At 33.8% G+C, this 23,798-nt stretch overlaps 1 protein-coding gene across 1 annotated transcript in view; it reads right to left on the bottom strand.

The window, feature by feature from the left end:
- Positions 1-9: 9 nt before the first annotated feature.
- Positions 10-23,798, bottom strand: part of LOC132721003 (zinc finger MYM-type protein 4-like) — a 37,985-nt gene continuing 14,196 nt past the window's right edge. Inside the window, exons 8-24 of the mRNA XM_060705251.1 lie at positions 22,695-22,797; positions 20,450-20,553; positions 19,518-19,751; positions 18,405-19,253; positions 13,911-14,048; positions 13,160-13,271; positions 12,132-12,242; positions 11,617-11,687; positions 11,134-11,296; positions 7,934-8,115; positions 7,160-7,277; positions 6,505-6,681; positions 5,654-6,124; positions 3,852-3,977; positions 3,194-3,460; positions 2,506-2,614; positions 10-1,908 (exon numbers count right to left, since the gene is read on the bottom strand). Of these exons, the coding sequence (XP_060561234.1) occupies positions 1,719-1,908; positions 2,506-2,614; positions 3,194-3,460; positions 3,852-3,977; positions 5,654-6,124; positions 6,505-6,681; positions 7,160-7,277; positions 7,934-8,115; positions 11,134-11,296; positions 11,617-11,687; positions 12,132-12,242; positions 13,160-13,271; positions 13,911-14,048; positions 18,405-19,253; positions 19,518-19,751; positions 20,450-20,553; positions 22,695-22,797 (3,525 nt within the window). The 3' untranslated portion in view covers positions 10-1,718. The remainder of the gene's footprint in view (positions 1,909-2,505; positions 2,615-3,193; positions 3,461-3,851; positions 3,978-5,653; positions 6,125-6,504; positions 6,682-7,159; positions 7,278-7,933; positions 8,116-11,133; positions 11,297-11,616; positions 11,688-12,131; positions 12,243-13,159; positions 13,272-13,910; positions 14,049-18,404; positions 19,254-19,517; positions 19,752-20,449; positions 20,554-22,694; positions 22,798-23,798) is intronic.

Below are 23,798 nucleotides of genomic sequence, written 5' to 3'. Positions count from 1 at the left end.
GGGAAGTGTGGCGGACAGACGGACGGACAGACGGATGGAGCCTATTTCTATATCCCCCTTTTTTCTTCGAAAAGGCGGGGGACAATAAATGATTCATACAAAATAAAGTTCAGAACATAATTCCACAACCCTGGTACTGGAGCTGCCAATTATAATAACAATCTCAACTCCTGTGAAATAAATCACCCAGTCTAACATGTTCATTTATAGACTAGGAATATGGAGCCAATATGACACTTTTCTGTTCAACACTTCTATAATCAAAACTTCCTGTAATCAAATATTTCATGTGTGTTTACTCTCAAACTTTTCTCCAGTAACATATAAAAATATAACTAATATAGCAGCACACATACTGATGTTGTAAATATACAATTAAAGAAGTTACAAACATTTACAAATGACCGGCTGAATGCCAGGAGTAAAAATGACAAAAATTCTAGCTCTATGTATATATACTGTGACAAAAATATTGACAAAAACAACATCATTTCTAGAACAAATGAATCAACTTAATCATCAATATTTTTTATGGTTTTTAAAACTTTTATGCAGTAATGAAGTGATGTGTACAAAACCTTTCCCAACCTCAATTTAATAATTTTTGACGATATTCTGTCATCTTCAATGCATGCACATTATTTATAGTAGATTTTTGCCAACCAATTTGGCCCAAGTTCCAAGAATCACTATCATAATTGCATACAAATAATTGCATTTTCTGATTAATTGTGAAAATCATCAAATTTCTATCATAATTTTGCCCCCTTTGTACAATTACAGGTCAACTCCTAATATAATTTTATAAGAGTTAACTGGTTATTGCACTAAGATGACAAATTATATAGTAAACAATTTTATATCGGTTTTGCTTTGATGTAGGATTTATTTACATTTCATTGATTAAAAATATACAAAAACTATGAATGAAAATAAATGTAACAAAGCGGTGGTTTATGAATTTAAAACAATTTCAACATGATTTAAAAAAACAATGATAAAAAAAGTAATAATGCAAATCACTGGTATAATGAAATAATCGGACAAGTTTTCTTAGAAAACTGTGTAAACCTAAAGATTTACTTCTAAAAACTTCTATATATATATAGAAATAAGAAATATTTCAACAATATTTTGCTACAGGGAGACACATGGTAGTGCTGCAATCTTGGAAATAATCTTGTTTATACATAAAAGCAAGCAAATATGCTTTCATATTCACTACATTAAACAAGAAGCATATCAATTACCTCCACTAATATAAGCTTATGATACACTATAAAGCATGTACAGTACAGCTGATTTTCTTGTTTGATATCAATCAGTCAATTATGTAAATAAGTTTTCGAGAATATCTCAAACCAAATGACAGGGATCAATATCTCTGCAATATGTCAAGATGTTTTCCCTGCAGAATATGACAAAGACGTCGCAGAAAATTGTGGTGGTAGAAAAAAAAACAACACAGGTCTTGTAAAAAAGCAAATGGGGGTTGAAAAAAGCTCATAGGTCTAGTCATTATACAATACTTTTCGAACACTTTTGTTTTCAAAAAAGAGCCATCATCAATTTTAATGACTTTCTGGCTATTGAACGATACCTATATAGTTATTCTGATAATTCAATCATCTTTAGCTGCAGAAACCTTGGAAAGCTGCAGGAACAGTAAAACCATCTCTTCCAATGTGTGTTCTATAATCACCAATATCATCTGTAGTTTATATGTAAATTGGCTGTGTATGCAAATGAGCCTCCTGAATCTCACGGACCAATCGAATTCTGTTTAACAGTTTTGTTAAATGTTCAATATTTATAGATTGGTTGGAGTACCAGACTGGACTATCTGGAACACTGGACCTTTCTGGCTTCAGGTAGAAAGTGTCATTACGGTTCTTGATACTTTCAGGACTGAAAATACAAAAAAAATTCTAACTAACAATGTTATAGGAGTGACAAAGTTTTGCAACATTAAAGTACTTTGATTGAAGAAGATAAATCATTATAAACCAATACTGATATTCAATTATTTATCTTATTAATAAAATAGTTAACCTGGCCTAATAAGATAATGAAGATAACTGCTTGTCAGTGATATAAAGTATAGTTTGTTTGTTTGTTTCATTTTACGCCTTTTCCCAACAGTATTTCAGTCATAAAGGCGGGTAGTTTCCTAACCATTGTTCCTGGAGAGTTACACCAGTACTAGACTACCTTCCTCCGTGCTAAACAGTGAACTACCAAAGCATCTCCCGGGGATCAGACCCACGCCAGAGAGGTAACTGGATTAGAAGTCATCGACTCTAACTCCTCGACCACGGAGATATAAAGTATAACAAAGTGCCATTACAGAACAACATGAAGTTGTGCACTAGTGGTAGGCATTTGCCTTTTAAATTCAGTCAAGCTAATAATTATTATAATGTTAAGAACCCTGTCTTAACGAACACTGAAATGGATATAAATCACAAGCAATGATATCAATTAAAATGTAATAAGGACACTAACCATTTTGATAGGTAGAACTCGTACAATTTAACTGGACATCTCAATGGATTATCCAGATTTTCTGTCTGTTCATACACTGGCATCTCCTCTTTCTTCTTCTTCTGATTATCTGTCAAAGTTACTTAAAACAATCCATTAATGAGGCAATTTGTTGTGTCCATAATGGCTATTCCATAATAAGTATTTGTTAGTTCATTATCAATTGTTTATTTATTTCGATGCAACATCACTATAATATTTATTCCATAAAAACCTGAAGGCAGTATTTTTGGAAATAAAGTATTTTTGGATTCTGTACCAATACACACCTGTTTTTTTGCAAGTTACTCTTTTATCCATGACATTAAATTGTAGTAGAGTACAATGTATAAACAACATAGTAGTAGAAGTGTCAACAAACAAAGCGCAACAGAAAACATGTGCTGGGCCCATGTTTTTACAATGCTAATCCTAAATGCTTAACCTCATGTGCCCCTTCAAACAAGACCTAAGGACCATTTTTGTACATTATCTCCATTTAAGTAGATTAATGACCTTCCATATGCTAGCTGGATAGGTTTCTTACATGATCAGAACCAATATACATTGAAAGTGAATAAGCAACTGATTTGAATCAGTGATCAAAACTGCCATGTTGTAGAGGCTCTCTACTTTACTGTAAGTATTGAATATATAACAATGAACATACCTTTCCCCTGTGGTGTAGGACAGTAGTATCTTAGATAGACACTCCTACCAGCATTAGGACCGGTACCGGAGCCCCGCCCACTTGCTGTTTTCTTCCAATGTTTCATGATGTGAGTAAAAGAGAGTTTGAGATGATCTTCTGATGTTTTTAACATGAAATATTTGGTGTTAAAGTAAACCAGAGAGTTGAGGAGGACATGAGGAGAGTGAGCTCCCAGCTGTTTCGACTCCCATAGATGTTCCTCTTCTATACGGCACACTAACTGACCTGTTATATATAATCATATTAATTGTAAAATTTCTAATCAATTGATCGCAAAACTGTTGTGTAAGTCCTTCTTTATTTCATATAAGTTACTGCAGTTTTGCTATCCAGCCTCATTATGTCTAATTTATCACATTCTAATTATAAGATTATAGTTAATTTTGTAAACATTATTCAGGAGTTGCAATCTGTTTATCCTCTTATTGAAACATGATAAAAACTGACAAAATAATTTACCACACTATCAACATGGCCACTATAAAGGCTTTGAACAGAGTGGAAAAAAGCAATAATCTACAATTCATATGTAAAAAGATCCTTCATTTATTCCAACAGTGACCCTCTATAAAATAGGTAGTATAATAAGAAGCTATAAGAAATGATGATACATTACCTGCATGATTCAGTTTGGGTTCGTATCTGGTGAGAATCTCATTCAATCCTTCAGTAAATCTTTCATAATAAAAGTCAGTGAAGATATTGTCTATTCTCCCATTCTCAAACAAGTATTGCTGTATACCTACAAATATGAAACAGTATAATGTGTTATATACATATTGTTATAGATAATTGTCTATATGCTTCTTCATTAAGCAATTTTAACATATAATTGACTGTACATGTTTAATTTCTGAAAATAAAATTCTTTGCACAATCTTAATTTCACACTTCAAGGAGCTTTCACACTTCAATGAACTATTCTTTATTGTATTCTGGCTTAAAAGGCATTTTAACTCAAACATTAACAGAATTGCCATTTGAGAGAACATTCTGATTTCCATTTTAACCACATTGTAATATCTAGTGGTGCAACAATCAGTATATTACATACTGTGATACAAACCCCTTATAAATCAATATTTCATTTAATATTTTACCAACATATTATCACATGTTTCTCCTATTTCTGCAACCTTGTTATTGCACAAACTGCCAAGTCGTTATTGTTTGATGCAGTACAGAATCAACCTTTAAAAAGAATTTAATCTAACAGTGATCATACTGTCATTATAAGCTTAATTCAAGTACCCAACGCAAAATAATACTGAACAAGCATTTGATAGTATTGCGGGCAATACAGTAGTCCCCTACCGGTCCCTCAAAAAGTTCTTTAATTGTCATACACTCCTGTGTATTGCCATTTATAATGAATTTGAGGATGAAGTCTGTATTTGAAAATATCGACCACAAAACATAATAAAATAAGTTTGTTTATATCACAGTAATGTGTTAAGTTTCCATGCTTAGTAAGGAAATTATGTTTATACAACCTTGTCATATTATTACGATGTGGGATTTTAAAGTAAATCCTATAAGGAATGAAGAAGTTGGAGTGAAAATACCAGTTTCTCGAAAAAAATCTAAGTTCAAGGGGGACATAATTCTGGAAATAGTCTTGCTAGAGTATTTAACCTTCTCAAAAATGTCGAGTGATAATAAGAAACATATATATGAAGTTTGAAGTAGATACATTAGGAAATAAAGAAGTTATTTAAAAAAGACAACATTTTTTCCCCTAAAAAATCTAAGTTCAAGGGAGGGTAATATTAATATTTTTTGTGCTAGAGTTATAAACCTTGTCACATATGATGTGGTTGATGACCAGGAACTTATATTTAAAGTTTGAAGTAAACACCTTAAGAAATAAAGAACATATAGTGAAAAAGCTGAAAAATTTAAATCAGAAATCTTGAAATTCAGGCTATTTGTTGCCATAGCAACCAGAATTTTCAACATAGGAAGAAAATAAATAAAAAAACGTGCATAATCTCCAGACTGCCTTCTACCCATATATCAATATTCATAAAAAATATTTTCAGTACTTTTTGAGTTATCACTGGATCCAGTTTATGTGTTAAATTTGCCATATTTTCAGACTATTTGTTGCCATAGCAACCAGAATTTTCAACATAGGAAGAAAAAAAAAAGACGTGCATAATCTCCATACTGCCATCTATCCATATATCAAGTTTCATAAAAATATTTTCAGTACTTTTTGCGTTATCGCGGGATCCAGTTTTGTGGACGGACGGACTGACGGACTGACAGACAGACAGACAGACAGACGGACAGACAGACGGACAGACAGACAGACGGACGGAGGGTAAACCTAAAGTCCCCTCCGGTTAAACCGGTAGGGGACTAATAATATTGCAGTAAGTTAGTTATAAAATGCCCGTAACTATATGTACCTACCTAAGCACAGGTAATATATACTGTCTACTGCATATTCCTCTCCATTAGGTTTCCGTACTTCTTTCACAAATAGACACAATGAATAATTCAACTCATCTGCTGTACACTGAAGAATATCTGTCTTAAATGTTTTCAAGTGTTTCCCATGCCCTGGTTTAGAAGCTTGTTCAATCTGAGTATTTTTCTGTAGTACCCAGTGTTTGAATGCATTAACACCGTACGTGTATTTCAGATGGAAGTTAGCATCAGGGGGAGGAGCCGCGGGGGCTGGAGGTGACGGGGTGGCCTCGTGATACTGCGGTTGTAGTTCAACTTTCTGGCGTTTTGGGTTTCTTCTTGGCGTACTACGTGACTGACGTTTGTTACCTCCCCTTGAACGTCGTGAACGAGCTGATGTCGGAACATATTCATCATCTTCCTCTACTGGTTGCGGAGTGGTAGGAATAACTGGCTTCGGCTGTGGGGGTGGCTCTGTTACAGAATATATTATATTAATTAATTAAGTCAAATAGAATATATTTATAAGCATCTATTAATTCCTCTTTTACATCATAGTCAAAACTGACAAGTACATTTAACTACTTAGATTATATCAGTTCATGCCAAGTCCTTGTCTTTTTTTAAATGACTGTTTGAGAATAACAAATACTTTACAACAAAATAAAATTACCTTAGCTACAAATCACAAAATAATATGTTGTTAGAATGGTAAAATAACAAGATGTGTTCGTAACATACAATGCCATTATAGCCTTCATATAGAACTGCAAATTAATGATTAAAGGTAAAGATCATTTAAAAGCTAAAGTAAACATTTTTTTTAAGATTTGTCACTACAACAGTGATACTACCTGTGTTGACAGCTACTGGCTCCAAGGAGTTTTCTAGATCCATGACGGGCTCGTCTGTCATTTCTGATGCCATACGTAACGCCATCTGTAACATGTCCTCCCCTAGTTCACCCCCTCCACCTCCTCCACTACTGCCTGTAGGTGGCGCTGGTGTACTTGTTTCTTTCTCTGGGGGAGCTGTAAATAAAACACCAAGAACTTTTTAATACCACTCATTGAGTTTTACATGAAACTAAACTTGTAAGGTTCAATGGCAATATTCTAACAGACAGAAGTGTGTGTGTGTGTGTGTGTACCTATGGCTAGAACCACCAACATTCTGTAGGTTGGCTGCATCTTCTAATGTAAGTATTCAACATTCACAGCAAGATTTCAGCCTAAAGCAATGAGGGTTAAGTTGTGAGAGCTATAAGAGAAATAGAATGCTAATATGTTGGTAATTAATTTTCTAAATATAATTCTGCAAAGTATATCAATTCAAGGTAAGACCAGACTATTGTGCAATATCGAGATGAAAACATTTAACACCAACATATATAAACATTATTACCGATAACTTTGAGAAAGGTTTATCAACAAGAAGTTTAGAGAAAGGTTAATCACCAAGTGGTACAGGGAAAGGTATATCACAAAGAATTTATATAATAAACAATACCAGTATTATCTTCCTCCTCACTGCTACTACTTGACTCCTCCTCTTTCCCTGCTACCGCCTCTGCCATCATCAATAACTCCGCCTCCAGTGGATCAGCTGGAATCTTCTCCCGTATTTCCTTTAGTTCAAAGGCAAGTACTTAAGTTTTTTTGTTTGTTTTTTCCCATAGATTGTTACATTAAGATGATCAAAATTCACACAGCAAGCATGTTTAATGTACAAAGTAGAACAGGTTTACAGTTAAGTTAAGGTACAATACAAATACAGTATCAAACAATTTTTTCTCTCTGTAAAATACAATATTTTACAAAATGTATAGATTTGTATGAAATATATATAGAAATTCTGTCTGAAAAAAATGGAAAATAAAACGACAGTTTCTTTATCTATGCCTAATCAAACTATACAAAAACAATTTCAAGAGGAAAATTACAATATTTTTGACCAATAATTATCTAATATATTGGCTTCATTAAATGGGAGATGTCTACACGACAGCAGGCTCGACTATTCTCAGTGCCTGACGTTAAGATAAGGGAAATAACTCTATAAAATGTACCTAACACTTATGTGCTCATTATGTAAGACAATAAAACAAGAGTGTTTAGTTTCAACCCATTCTCTTCAGTAGTTTTGGAGATACTGATATAAAACTTAAACGAAGTGTGACAGTGATGGCGATGCCGACATGAGTATAATAGCTCTCCCTATCCATTGAATAGTTGAGCTAAGTGTTAAGCACAAAATAAACAGTATAATATATGTAATACTTACCTTGATTTGTTTTAGTATGCTGTTTGCACTTTTTTTGGTTGTAGGAATGAACACAGGAACTGGTATTGGCACAGGTACTGGTATAAATATTGGGGTAGGTAGAGTGTACATGGCTAGAGGTGTCGGACAGTATATAGGTACAGGTATGGGTATCAGGTATTTCTCCGGCTCTGCTTTCCCCTCTGCAATTAAATCATTTATATGTACATGTATCTATAAACAACTTTCTTATTTTCTTGACAGACACTTCATTGATCTGTGAAAATTTGATGTAAGATTACCTTTTTGATTTATACATATTATCTAATTGTAACACCATCAAATCTAAACTAGAACTATCACTAAATGTGATTTATACCCCCGCAAGACTGCTTTGGAAATGAGGATGTTACTAGTAACAGAATACCTTGTAAAAGAATTGAAATAGAGTTATGGTTGTGGGCAATTAAAGATAGTTGTGGTTTTTGTATGTTGCATTTCCTTTCAATGTGGTTGGCCATTGATGAAGTTTTTATTGAATTACTCTGCAATAAGTCCAGAAAGACAAGTAAAAGGAACAAAGGGCAATAACTCTATAAATACTGAAGATGAAGTTATGGTTACAGTACACTGCACTTCCTCTCATTGCACTTGACCTATGTATGAAGTTGTATTGAATTCCAACTACAAGTTTTCAAGTTATGCACAGGACAAAAAAAACCAAAGGGCAATAACTGTAATTAGTCCAAATAGAGTTATGGTTCTTGTGCACTGCACTTCATCTCACTGCCCTTGACCATTGGATAAATTTTCATTGAATTCCAATCATTAATTTTCAAGTTATGCACTGGACAACAAGAGCCATGTCAACATGGCCATCCCCCGCCGAATGTGTTTGCTCATTGGAAGAATGTATATGTAGTAGAGCAGAATAATTCCATTTTAAGAGGTCTTTTGGTAATGAAAACTGATGGCTATAGTGATTACAGATTTGAAACCTTTGTGAATACTGATGGCTGAAAATAACAAAGGGCAATAACTGAAAAATAATGCAGGGTAGGTTATCATTCTTGTGTGCTGCATCCCTCCTGGGACGTTCCTAAAATCTATCCACCTATGAAGTTTCAAGTTGATACCTCAAATACTTTTTGAGAAAAAAAAATTTGAATTGAAAAATTAAGTATGAAAATAACAAAGGGCAATAACTCAAAAATTATAAAAGGTAGAGTTATCATTCTTGTGCAGTGCACACCTCCTGGGTGAGATCTATGCACCTATGAAGTTTCATTTTGATATCTCAAAGGCTTTTTTGAGTTATGCTCTGGACAGAAATTAATTTTGAAAAAAAACAAAGGGAAATAACTCAAAAATAATGCAGGGGTAGAGTTATCATTCTTAAGCACTGCACTCCTCCTCAATGAGATCCATCCACCTTGAAGTTTCAAGTTGATACCTCAAATACTTTTTGAGATAAGCTCTGGACAAAATAGCATTGAAAAAAAAACAAAGGGCAATAACTCAAAAATTGTATAGGGAAGAGTTATCATTCTTGCGCACAACATTCCTCCTCAATAAGATCTATCCACCTATGACATTTCATGTTGATATCTCAAACACTTTTTGAGTTATGCTCCACTCAGGTGAAAAAATTAGGTATGAAAAATAACAAAGGGCAATAACTCAAAAATTATGAAAGGTAGAGTTATCATTCTTGTGCACTGCACACCTTCCTGAGTGAGATCTATGCACCTATGAAGTTTTCATGTTAATATCTCATAGGCTTTGGAGTTATGCTCTGGACAAAAATCAATTTTGAAAAATAACAAAGGGCAATAACTCAAAAATCATGCAAGGTAGAGTTATCATTCTTGTGCACTGCACTCCTCCTCAATGAGGTCTATCCACCTATGAAGTTTCAAGTTGATAACTCAAATACTTTTAGAGATATGCTCCGGACAAAAATGTCGGACGGAAGGACGGACGGACGGACGGAGACTATTTCTATATCCTCCGCCGAAAATTTTCGGCGGGGGATAATAAAAAGTAACAAAGGGCAAAAACTTTTAAATGAGTCAAGAAAGAGTAATGATTTCTGTACACTGCACTTCCTCTCAATATACTTGACCATTGTATGAAATAGTATTGAATTCCAACTAGAAGTTTTCAAGTTATTCTCTGGACAAGAAAAAAACAATGGAAAAGTAGCAAAGGGCAATAACTCAATAATTACTCTGGACAGAGTTATAGTTCTTGTGCACTGCACTTCCTCTCAATGTGCTTGACCATCGTATGAAGTTATATTGAATTCCAACTATTTGTCTTCAAGTTATGCTCCAGGCAAAAGAAAGCAATGGAAAAGTAACAAAGGGCAATAACTCTGTAATAAGTCAAGATGGAGTTATGGTTCTTGTGCACTGCACTTCCTCTTATTATGCTTAACCATTGTATGAAGTTGTTTTGAATTCCAACCAGCAGTTTTCAAGTTATGCTCCGGACAAGGAAAAGTAACAAAAGGCAGTAACTCTGTAATTAGTCAAGATAGAGTTATGGTTCTTGTGCACTGCACTTTCTCTCAATGTGCTTGACCATTGTATGAAGTTATATTGAATTCCAAACATTAGTCTTCAAGTTATGGTCTAGACAAAAGAAAGCAATGGAAAAGTAACAATGGGCAATAACTCTGTAATTACTTTAGATATAGTTATGGTTCTTGTGCACTGCACTTCCCCTTACTGTGCTTGACAATTGTATGAAGTTGTTTTGAATTCCAACCAGTAGTTTTTAAGTTATGCTCCGGACAAGGAAAAGTAACATAGGGCAATAACTATGTAATTAGTCAAGATAGTTATGGTTCTTGTGCACTGCACTTCCTCTCAATGTGCTTGACCATTGTATGAAGTTATATTGAATTCAAACCATTAGTCTTCAAGTTATGCTCCGGACAAGGAAAATGCAACGGACCGCTGGACCGACCACCGGGTGACTCCTATATATCCCCCCAAACTTCGTTTCGGGGGTATAAACATGACTTTTATATAAGGAAAATGATATTGCTATGAGAAAAAGAAATTAAACATGACAGAAAGAAAAACTGGCAATTTTAGCTCCATTAAAATATTTCTTGCTCAGCAAAATAATTGTTCTTTATCTAAAATATAAAAAAAGTTTTTTATTTTAAATAATAAGAGAAGAATTTTTTTATCTTATATAAACAAGCATACCTGTTTGAACCTCTTTAATTTGTGTATGTGGTCGGCAAGAAGTAGCTTTTGTCTGTGTGAATGGTTTACATAATAAAGATTTATTCTTCATAGATGTCGGTGGTGGGGGCTGAATAATGATTTGTTGTTGTACAGTCTGGTTCCCTGTTGTTGTTGTAGCCGTCTAAAAATAATAATGAAATATCAGAAATGTGACAAGCTGTCTTTGAGTTATCAAATGTTTTAATATTATATCAAATTGCATATCATTTTCATTTAAGAATCAAGTTGATAAGCCCTTAAATGTTTTGTAAATAATTTGGACATCAATAAAGTGGATATTTTTTCATGCATTAAGTAAAACACAAATTCCAAATACCAAATGTAATTAACTAAAATCGAAATCAAAGTTAAAATTCCCTTATTTTTTTTTTTAAACTGGCCTTGAAGCATCTTTCTAGTGTATAGGAAAGGTATGGTCAGTAATATAAAACATATATTTACCTTGATTCCAGTTTGTTGGTTAGTTACAAGGGCATGGGTTGTTGTCTTAATGTTAGTCGGTTGTTGTGTACCTGAAACATCAAATACAACAGTCTTGTTAGAAAATCATATGCAGCAAGATGAAGTAGACTGCCTGGACGACTTTTCTTTGTAGGATGGGCTGTTTAAGTCCGACCAATATCATCAATGTCTTATAATTACTTTCAATTATTGATTAGCCAAAGAAGAGACATAGCTTACATTATTTTAGGCACAGACAAAGATGTGATTTAAACCATTTACCTCCAACCTACCGAAAACATATAATGTCTACACAGAGTTAAACATACAGATATCAAGGTAGACAAGCAAGAGATTTGAAGGCAAGTCCCTTTACCAATAGACCATAGAAAACAAGAATTGTCAAAATATTTGTTAATGCAGGTAAGATGAAGTAAACTGAAATTCTGAAGGAGCATCATAAAATTTTGTCTCGATAAAAATGATAATATAATATGATGTATATACAAGTGTACCTTGAGGAGCTAGTGAAACAACATTAGAGATAATTGGGAATGAGTCGTCCTTCTTTGCCATTCTATTTTTGACAGCAACTTGTTGCTGGACTGCAGCCGCTACTTTAGGAGCTAGAAAAAAATCAACAAATAAAACATGTTTAGTCTTGAAATTCCCCAGTATACAATCTTTCACATAGCATACAGTAACTTTTTTTTAACAAAACAATACTTAGCATAAAATAAAAGAAGACATAAACTTTAAAATGTTAATTAGTCTGGGCATACTGACACTTAAAGGGACTCCACTGAAGTATTTGACATGAAGGGACTGAAAATATTTTAAGCTAAGAAAAACATAAAAATATGATTTTCAATTTATTTCAAAGTATATTTCTTAACTATCTTTGCATGTATTTCTGTCTAAAGTGCCCCAGCTCATTTATGTAAGAAATTCAAATGTTATGTTTTTAGGCTTTTAAACCTCAGTGGAGTCCCTTTAACATTTTACGTCACACCAACACAGTATAGGTCATATGGTAATGTTCCAGCATTACTGGTGGTGGATGACTTCAGGAGCCCTTCTAAGTTTTATTTCAGGCACGAACGGGCATCTGAGTAGAACCACCGACGTTTCGTAAGATAGCTGGATAGCTTCCTCACATGAAAGAATCCAAAGTCCCTGTCCGGATTCGAACTCACAGCGGTGAGGGGCAAGTGGTTTGAAGTCAACGACCTTAATCACTCAGCCACGGACGCCCAACTAATTCATCTGCTGAATTGTATATGGATTTGCCCTGCTTTGAATTAAAGTACATAAATTGAGCTGCCAACAGTATCAATTCTGTATAGACTGCACATACAGGCTGGTCTGGCTCTATACTTGTGGCAAAGGTAAATCACATTTTGTTCCAGCAGGTTTAACGGCTAAGGGAACAAGTTTGTAATAAATTAAATTCTTGTGACATATATTGAATGACTAACTCACAAAGGAATTAATCATATTCATAACAGCAATGTTTCATAAGAAAGTGCAGTTAACAGTTTACCTTTTGTAACAACCCTGCCAGAGCGTGTTGTTGTTGTTGTTGATTGCTGTGGCTGAGCAGGGATTGTACTTTTACCAACAACTCCAGTATTTAGTGAATTCTGCTGTGGTACCTGCAACATGACAAAATCTTTCATAAATTAAATTATACACTGCTGAATTTCTTAAATGGCCTTATTTAGCATCAAATTTTGGGAATTGTCTTAATTTACTGTCAGTTTTGGGGATATCAAGATAAAAATGTTGTCAGCAAGATGAAAATGTAGTCAGTAAGCCAACAGTATACTACCATTAGCATACTGTGCCATAGATCTAACCTATGATCATCAACATGAATATCAATGTTCTACTTTAAGGCCGCAGCTTTGGTATTTATCACAGCCTAGGACAAGATCACAGTCATTTGCTGTGTGTGTATTTGAGTTAATTTATACTCGCCACCAGTTGCCCATATGGGCAAGTCCTCTAGAAGAGTATTCGTCATTTTATATTTTAGAGGATAGTGCAAGATACAGAAAGATGCCCCAATTCCAGAAGCTCCTCCTGGTTCTTTAATGTGCCAAGTGTTTAAGCACTCAAACACGGGACCTTGATTTAAAGTCTCATCTGAAAAACTGATTAGTAATTTTAGTTGGTCAGCCCTGGAATCGAACCCAAAATGTTGAGATTACAAGTCTTGTTCTCTAACAAATTGAGCTATGCAGGCTGGCTGGCGAGTCATATGTTTACATTATAAGTCATTTATTTAATACCTGTTTAGCAGGTGCTTGAAACTGTGCCTGGAACTGCATCACACAACCATACGAGCAAAAATTTCTCACCGATGCATCACTCATTGTCAAGTGGTACTGGGCAGGTACAAACTTCCGACACTGGTCACAAGTTACTGCCTATAAAAACAGATTAACAAACCAATAAATTAATATATAAATACATTCAAAAGTACCAATTTGCAGATGACCCCATTTCAATTCCTTACCACAGTGGGTTAATGAACTGTATCTCGTTTGGATGTCGCAAGCTGAAAATCGCAATTTTTAAAACAGGAAACATGTTTGAGTGTTAGTAATTATGTTTTCTAAAGATATGAATGACAATTTTTGTTGGACAATTTCTGGCATATTGGGATGTTGGAACAAAAAGATGTTAAAACTGTAGGAAAGTCTACTGAAAATAAATATGTTATGGAAAAGAAACAATATTGATGTTCAGTAAAAGTGTTTATGTACTAAAAAGGAAAAAAACATACAGTTATGCATAAAATATTAAATGCAGCTTGTACTAATGATCAAATGAAATTAAAGTATTTTATATGGTTTAGTATAAAATGACTTACATTTTCCAGATACATGTGACCATCAGTAGTGTGTTAAAATTGATCGAGATTCTTGGAGAAATGACAGTAGTTGTGAACGGAGTTAGATATCTGCATTGGATCAGATCCTTATGTTATTTGACCGTTCAACAAAAATTCAAACGTCACACTGACCCAGAATAAGTTGATGTATTAACCTCAATTAGACGGTACATCAGAAATAGGCAACGGTTGGATGGGTGGCATGTACAAGAAATAAGAGAAAGGAAACCAGTGGCAACTGCCATTTTCCTATAAGTTTAAGTGGAATTAGGCCAATGCCCAGATGAGTCGGGTAGCCTCATATTCTTCTGATAGTCAAGCTTACAAAAGCATGCCCTTCATCCATGTAACACATTAAGAGGCTTGGTGGTACTACTCAGCCAGCTTTTGCCTGGAATAATGCACTAAGAGGCACATACAGTCTTCCTCCACCAAGAAAGCTGGAAAGTTACCATAACACCCTAAAAGAAGCAGAATTCTTAACATTAACGAGACATCCTAATTTCCAAGACTGTGTGTGCCAGCTGAATATTGGTGTATAATAATTTTCAGAGAGTAGAAATCGATGTATATTGTTACCACTTACAAGTTTGCACATTTTAAGCATATTCTCTTTAGATAATAACAAATTCATTTTAATTTACAAAACTATTTTATTGTAATGATTTTATGTAGGAAGCACAGATAATCAATTGAAATCACAGATACGAATTGTGCCATATATCTTAAGTATATAAATGCAGAATTATGAATATAAATAATAACTATGATACAACCATTCCACAAGAAAACAGGCAAAAACAATATTTTGTTTGGTTTTTATACTGATTTTAACACATTTTGGTCATATGTCGGTGGTTGCTTGACTTAAATGGCTTTCTTGGATAACTAACCAGTAATTGCCAATTTTTTCGCAAGTGAACAACTACTAATGTCACATGATTTCTGAATCTGTGGTAAGAAATAAATAACTATTAGACGCAATGTCCAAAGATCAATTGTCAGGGACTAATTTCACCTACAATGTACCTCATTAGAAAACCTTGAAGTTAAAAACAATCACACATAGGTTCTTACATATACAAGAATGCACAGACTTATACCCTCTGAGCTCTAAATATGAGATAAAATTATATGCCTGATTACAGACAATTATATAGAGGATATTTGTCTAGTTCAGTGTAAGATCAGAATATAATTCACCGAGTGAGCACCAAAAGGTATATTGCATATTTGCGCAGCAACGAGTGAAATATGAACTTTTGTGTTCACAAGGTGAAATATATTTCGATCTTACACTAAACTAAACAAATTTTCTTTTTATTATATGCAAAGAAACGTTTTAAAAAAGACATTAAACCTAATACTGAATGAAAAGCGCGCCAAATAATAATACAACGTGACGTCATTTACGACGTCACGTCATTAAGTTGGTACCCAGTACTGTGCACGCTGGTATTTCACTGAAACAACGTAAGGGGCTTAAATTCAAAACAGTGAAGTTATCAAAGTGGTAATTTCACCATTTCAAACAGTGAAATTACCAGTTTTATATCACTGATATATTTCTATAAACCATCGACAAGCATGTAATAAATATACCATAGCTTTCTAACAAAAAAATACATAAGAAAAATAATCTATGGCAAATCAATAGACAAGGCATAATCTTTAAACATATATACGATTGAAATTAAAACAAAAATGTACTAGAACAATGCATTTTCTTGTGCATGTAAATTATTGAAACAAATTGAAAGCATGTCCTTAAAGCATGTTTAAACAAACATATTAAATAAATGATGTAGTCAATAGCATGAGCACATTTTTCTTGTTTGAAATATCAATTTAATGATAAACATGTTAACATTGTTTTATGCATTTAAGTTCAGACTAACAGAATCAAATATACACATAACAGACCATGTATCGTAAGAATGTACTTCAGATATATAACATATGTCAATATTTGCCTGTTACAACTGAAATTTACTCCGTATGGAAACGACTTTTGTGATATTTCAAACTAGATCTCCATTTGAAAGTCTTATCACATTTATCACATGGAAATCTGTCTTTGTTATGTTTAGCTCTAACATGCTCTATTAGAGCTCTATTTGACGAACATTGTACATCACAATTAAGAAAAGAGCAGGCAAATTTAACTTGTTTATGAACAGATTCAATGTGTTCATTTAAACTTGTTTTGTAACGAAAAGTTGACGAGCACAATAAACATTTTTCATTCAGACTTTCGTGATGTGACGCCATATGTCCTCTAAATTGATGAAATTGGTTGAATCCTCTGTCACACGTCGGACAATTGAATTTAAACTTTTTCAGATGAATGGATTCTGTATGAAGTTTTAGAGCAAATTTTGATTTAAATTGTTTTCCACAAGTTTCACAAATGTAGATTTCTTTCATTTTTTTCAAACGTTCATCTGTTTCATGGACCTGGAGATGTCTAGTGAAATTTGATTTCCTACTCGAAGTGTAGTTACATATACTACAAGAATGACATGTTTTCAGTTTTTGTTTCGTTGGAGTATTGCTGACTGGTGATGGAACCTTCCCTTCACGATGAATATTCATGTGTCTCTTCAGGTTCTGTTTGTACTTAGAATTATAGTTACAAACTTTACATATATACCGACTACACTCTTTATCAAAACTTTCATCAATGTCATCCATTTCAGTATCCTTTATTTCTGATGTCTCATTTGGCGTTTCCTGGAAATAGTAAAAAGATCTGAACTTTATCATAATATCATTTTATACTTTAAGCAAAATGAATAGTTGTTGAAGGAATGATAATAGCATGTTTTTTTTTGTTCTGAGATACAGGAATTCTCTTTTGCTTTTTTTGGGCTGGGTTTTTGTTGCACCAACACAGAATAGGTCATATGGTAACTTTCCAGCTTTACTGGTGGATTAAGACCTCAGGTGCCCTTCCTAGCATTATTTCAGACATAAACAGACATCTGAGTAGAACCACCAACTTTCCGTAGGCTGGCTGGATAGCTTCCTCACATGAATGAATTCGAAGCTTTATTGGGATTCGAACCTACTATTATTTATTTTCCTATCTTTTGTATAAAATTACATATACTTAAACGTTATTCTTAATACCTATGACAATGTTTATCTGTCCATAATCACATTACACAATTAAGGTAACAAAACACAAATAATCACAATAAATGATACAGATTCCTTTAATCACCAAGTGAGACTCGCAAGATAGCATACACAGCTTGCAAATAAGATATAGATGTCAAATGAGGAAATTTACAACAGATCACACAGTGTTGATCTAACAAGTGTATCACATTTAGACAATATCTAAACAAACGTCAACTTGCTCTGGTTAGTATGATTATGATTAAGTTATTTATTACACAATAAATGGCATACATCACTAAATTCTTATTTGACAAGCTCTTACTAAAAAAAAATTAAATACAAAAATTTGACACCGATATGATATACTCTACGTGTTTCATGCCGGTGATTTGATTTTGTCTTAAAAACAAAAATTTGTGCATAGTGTGGAAAAATTTCTTTAAAAAACATAATTACTTACACTCGAACATGCTTCCTGTTTTGAAATTCACGATTTTCAGCTTGCGACATCCAAATGAGATACAGTTCCTTTACCCACTGTGCTTATACAACTTGTTTAATTTATATTCTAATGCTACTTACAACAGCAAAATTTCAATACAAAGGTAATAAGGGTAATAAAAGTTCATAAAATTACAAAATATTTTTGGTCTAAAAAAGAACACATTTCACACTGACCATTAATAACTAAAGTGTGTTACCCTTTTAAAATAATGGCCTGTTTAATTACAAAATAACAAACTTCTATAAACAAAACATTTACCTGATTGGAAGTAGCCTGTAGGTTGACCCTATACAGTGATAGACAATTCAAGGAACAGAACAACTGATATTTGTTATGAGCATCCACTCGTTCTATCATATCAAAGTTACTTTTCTTGTTTGCACACCATGCACAGGGCACTGTTTTCTTATTTGCATTTCTAAATGTATTAACACACATAAAACTACAGAACCTTCGCTGCTGTCCTTCAAACTGTACATATTGTGGAGCTTGGTTTTCCGCATTTAAATTTGTACCACAATTATCGCACGTGTTTAGTGTCAGTTTATTTGCATACTGGAATGCTGAGAAGCACGGATCACTACATAATCGGTTCATTTTCGAGTCTAATTTAAACTCATGCTTCACTGGTCCAACTTTCCCGCACACCGCACATACAAAATTGCCCTTAGGTGCTTTAGTTGCCTTTTGTCCTTTTTGCACACCCACTATTTCAACATCTTTACTGTTCTTTTCTTCAAACTTCTGTAGACAGCTTTGGCTACAAAAATCTTTAAATGTTTCACCAACAGGTGCCATAAAAGAATCTGTGCTCTGAGCCAAGTCTTTATTACAGAATGCACAAAGTTTCATTCGTTTTACATAATCATTGTTACAGTTGACGCTACAGAAGTGTTTCACTTCGTTACCAACACGACAACAAAACTTAGCTTTGTTATTTGGGAAGATTGGCCCAGAGCAATAGCTACAATTGCTACTTAGTCCACCTTGATACTTCCCGAGACATTCTTCACCACAAAAGTCGAGACCTTGCCAGTTTAGGAACGGTTTTGAAGTGCGGACATTCATCAGTTGGCACACTGTGCACGTTTTGTAAACTTGTGACTGCTAAAAATAACCACAAAATGGATACTTAATATAAAAGTCTTTCACATATGGAAAATATACATTCAATTACCAATATATGTAATAGTATAAAATGTTGAAATCAAGTTCTATGGAATTATATCATTTAATTTAACTCTTACGATATTAAAAGTTTTGGAAGAAATTGTTTGAAAGTAGGCAGATATCACTGCAATATTTTCATTTCTGGAGGGCATTTTTATACACAAATGAAAGCAATACGATGAAGTAACAAGTTAAACAAACCGGCTGGAATGCTGTTTGTTGGTTTTGTACTGACTTGACTGGTACACTATTTTTGGCGGGTGTAGGGGCTGGTTTACTGTTGGTCTGGTTTTCAGTTTTAGTCTGGGCCTGGGCAGCTGACTCGGCCTGTTTCAGGTAAGTTGTTGGACTGCTACGGAATTGTTTGAAGCAGGTATCATCACACAGATGTTTCACATCTCCATTTCTAACTATGTTATATTTGCATTTCCCAACCTTTTGATACAAGCAAATTCAATTTAAACACTTCTATTCATAACAAAATTCATAATTCAATCTTGAAAAGCTAATTTTATTGACCTGCATGCTCCTTATTGTTTTGCTTTGGATTAAAAATGTTAAACTTTTTAAATTTTCTATACTTCTACAGTTATGCACAATGATTAGGTTGGCTCCACTGTGTCTGGGTGGCATTATTGTCACTAGCACTGACAGATTTTTTTTATTAATTTCAGTACAGATTTAAACTTAAAATAGAAATGTTAAACCTATAGATTTTTACTAAAATAAACTAGACTTTGTCATATTGACTTTCCCATGATCCAAAATGTAGTTCTAGCATCTATTGGTTACATCTATTCAAGCTCAATCAATCATTACAATGCAGCGCTTCAGAATTTGAAATTTTATTTATTTACTGCACAAAACTGACTGGGCATTTAATATGTATCATTGTGTGTAATACGAGCTGCGTGATGACAAAACCAACATAATGGATTTGCGACCAGTCTGATGAGGATCCATGCTGTTCGCTATCAGTTTCTCTACTTGTAATAGGGTTTGTAAACGAACAGTATGGATCCTGATCAGACTATGCGCAGGCTGGTCTGGATCCATGCTGGTCGCAAATGCATTATGTTGGTTTTGTCCTGATGCGGCTCATATATGGTAACATTGTAGAACAGGAAGCTCACCTTTGCACATACAATACAGGTCTGTATTTTAGATGGTTTTGGTTTCAGGACTGGTTTCTTTTCCTCTTTAATAGCAATCACATCATCATCTTCTTCTTCCTTTGCTAAAATTTACATACACAAAATTATTTTACACAAATAATCATTTTTAAGGAGGTACAGTCCAACCCCGTTTATTCGAAGTGCCTGGGACTGTATATTTACTTTAAATAATCGATGGGTTCGAATAATTGAAATCGGATTTTTGTGATAGACGAAAACTACTCCACTTTGACCAATCATAGCAAAACTACCGTTTACAACAAACTTACTTCCTGCAATCAACTGAGAAAAATAAATATTAAAGATAAGATGCGTAAAAATTATTTTATTGGCATCGAAGACATAAAGACTTGCATTTTATTCTACATGTATCGAAGCCTTGATAATGGCCGTGTTGTCACAACGGTATTTACAGCTTAACTCTGGTATTTTCGATTAGAGTTAAGGCTCTCATGTAGCGTTACAATTAATAAAAACTAGAAATGTGTCCATAGGACACAGATGCCCCCACACGCCACTGTTGTGTCAATCTTATGACTCTAGGTCAAATATTTTTTGGACTACATGTGCCACAAGTTGAAAACTAAAAATCAACAAAGGGCCATAATTCTGTTAAATTTGGTCGCAGCAAAAATTCCTTCCTTTACTACCATCTACACATTAACGTTGTTCATCCCTGTAAGTTTAAGCAAAATCTGCAATCCGGTTTAAGAGGAGTTGCATTCACAAAATTAAATTTCTACATAGTATATAGTGAAAAAATCAACAAAGGGCCATAATTCTGTTAAATTTGGTTGCAGCAAAAATTCCTTCCTTTAATACCATCTACACATTAAGGTTGTTCATCCCTGGAAGTTTAAGCAAAATCTGCCATCCGGTTTAAGAGGAGTTGGGTTCACAAAATTTCTACATAGTATATAGTGAAAAAATCAACAAAGGGCCATAATTCTGTTAAATTTGGTCGCAGCAAAAATTCCTTCCTTTAATACCATCTACACATTAAGGTTGTTCATCCCTGGAAGTTTAAGCAAAATCTGCCATCCGGTAAAAGAGGAGTGGCGTTCACAAAATTTCTACATAGTGTATAATGAAAAATTCAACAAAGGGCCATAATTCTGTTAAATTTGGGCACAGCGAAAATTCCTTCCTTTACTACCATCTACATTAAGGTTGTTCATCCCTGAAAGTTTAAGCAAAATCTGCCAACCAGTTTAAGAGGAGTTACGTTCACAAGATTTCAGGACGTTCAGACGGACGGACAAGTGCAGCGTTATATGCTCCCACTTTGTGGGGGCGTAAAAATGTTTGGATGTTTTGACAAATTCACATATACGGTATGTATGAAAATTATTGCTGTCATCTTCAAGCAATAACAGTTACAAAATCGGACAGGGTTCACTAAGCTTTTCTTTTTCGGTAATTAAAGTTGATTTTAGAACACACAAAGGGTAATTATCACGATTGTCTAAATACACGTATGACTGTTGATATTTTTTCACAAGTCGACCAGTCAGCGAATGTATCTGCACCAATTAGTCTGGCTTCAAATAATAATTAGTCTGGCTTCGAATAATAGGTGTGAAATTCTTTCATAATTGTATAATCGGGACCGAAATTTTACTTCGAAAAATAGGAGGTAATCGGAAAATGCATTTCGAGTAATACGCTCGTATTTATATTGATTTATATAGAGATAAAAACGGGACCGCCGATCTTCTTCGGATGATGCCGGGTATTCAAATAAAGGATTGTTGAATAACCGGGGTTGAACTGTATTCATTTCATATACAGGTTACTATTTAAATGATCAGTCTTTTGTTGTTTTATTCTAAACAATTAAATACATTTCTGAATCATATATTATATAATGTTTCAAATATGTGTGACAGATCAAGGGGAGATTACTAAAGGAACTATACAGTTATTTCAGAGTGCTTGGCAATCACTATCTCGTGACATATAAATATATCATTTATCAATCTATTGGGAATCAGTTTATAAAATGTTATATCAGTTTAGTACAAATATTTAAGCACCCCAACTCCATAATTGTTTTAGAACTGATTTCTTAATTTATTCTTCTCATTGATAAAACAGAGGGTATTTATCAAAAATTTCTTCATCAGATAATATACGTAATCTGCTGTAAAATAAGCAGCAAAATAAAACAAGCAATATAGAAACGATAAATTAATAATCATACCTTTAATAGACTCTTGCTTGACTTTCTTTTTCTGATCAACAACCACTTTCTTTTCATTATCTTTCTGCGTAGCTGTTAGTGCAGATTCTTGTTTCACTTTAACCTGTTATTAAACAATAACATATCAAACTTTCACTCACACACAAATATGTTCAATGATTCAATAAAAACCTGATATTCTCATATATAATGTTTAACTTACTCAGTCCTTGATAGTAAATGTTGAAAGCTTGTCTAATAGTAAGTCAGAGAGTGGGCATTTTTCCCCATGCAATATGGTACCTTTCCAATTCCCACATGTGATCAAAATTTTTCCATAAAATATCAACATTTTTACATTAAAATGAAACAAGGAAAAACAGTCATATGAAGGTCCCAGATCCCCAAACAACACATGCTTTTCAACTAGCATCCAAGCCTTTTGCATGATTAGATATTACACTAATATCTATATGTATATACAAAATTCAAAATGAATTGAACATGAGGCCTTTAATGCCCTTGAAACTGCCAACAAGAATTATCTTAAATTTGACAGAAACAAACTAGAAATGTGTCCATAGGACACGGATGCCCCCACACGCCGCTGTTCTGTCAATCTTATGACTCTAGGTCAAATATTTTTTGGACTACATGTGCCACAAGTTGAAAACTAAAAATCAACAAAGGGCCATAATTCTGTTAAATTTGGTCGCAGCAAAAATTCCTTCCTTTACTACCATCTACACATTAAGGTTGTTAATCCCTGGAAGTTTAAGCAAAATCTGCCATCCGGTTTAAGAGGAGTTGCGTTCACAAAATTTCTACATAGTATATAATGAACAAGGAACATCGCAATGCGATGCAACCAGGTTTTCAGCAAAATATTTCACAGAAGCTTTGTCATGAAGGGGCATTTGTTTTTAATTGAACTTTTAGGAGGAATTATGGCTTTTTTAATATTCCTCAAACAAAAATGATTGAGAAATTTTATGTTGTCTATTCGCCTTTTTTTCCCAAATGTTTTAGAATGGTAAACAGTACTTTATTTTTGCTTAATTTTTGCATTTTTGCGTCTCTTGTCATTTTCTTTTGTCAACAATATTGGCGTGTGGTGTTTTGTGC

Source organism: Ruditapes philippinarum, unplaced genomic scaffold, assembly GCF_026571515.1.
Source record: "Ruditapes philippinarum isolate M1 unplaced genomic scaffold, ASM2657151v2 ctg2169_1_1_1_1, whole genome shotgun sequence".
Classification (NCBI taxonomy): Eukaryota; Metazoa; Mollusca; class Bivalvia; order Venerida; family Veneridae; genus Ruditapes; species Ruditapes philippinarum.
The sequence above is the reverse complement of the archived record's forward strand: the minus strand, read 5'-3'. Positions and strand labels throughout refer to the sequence as shown.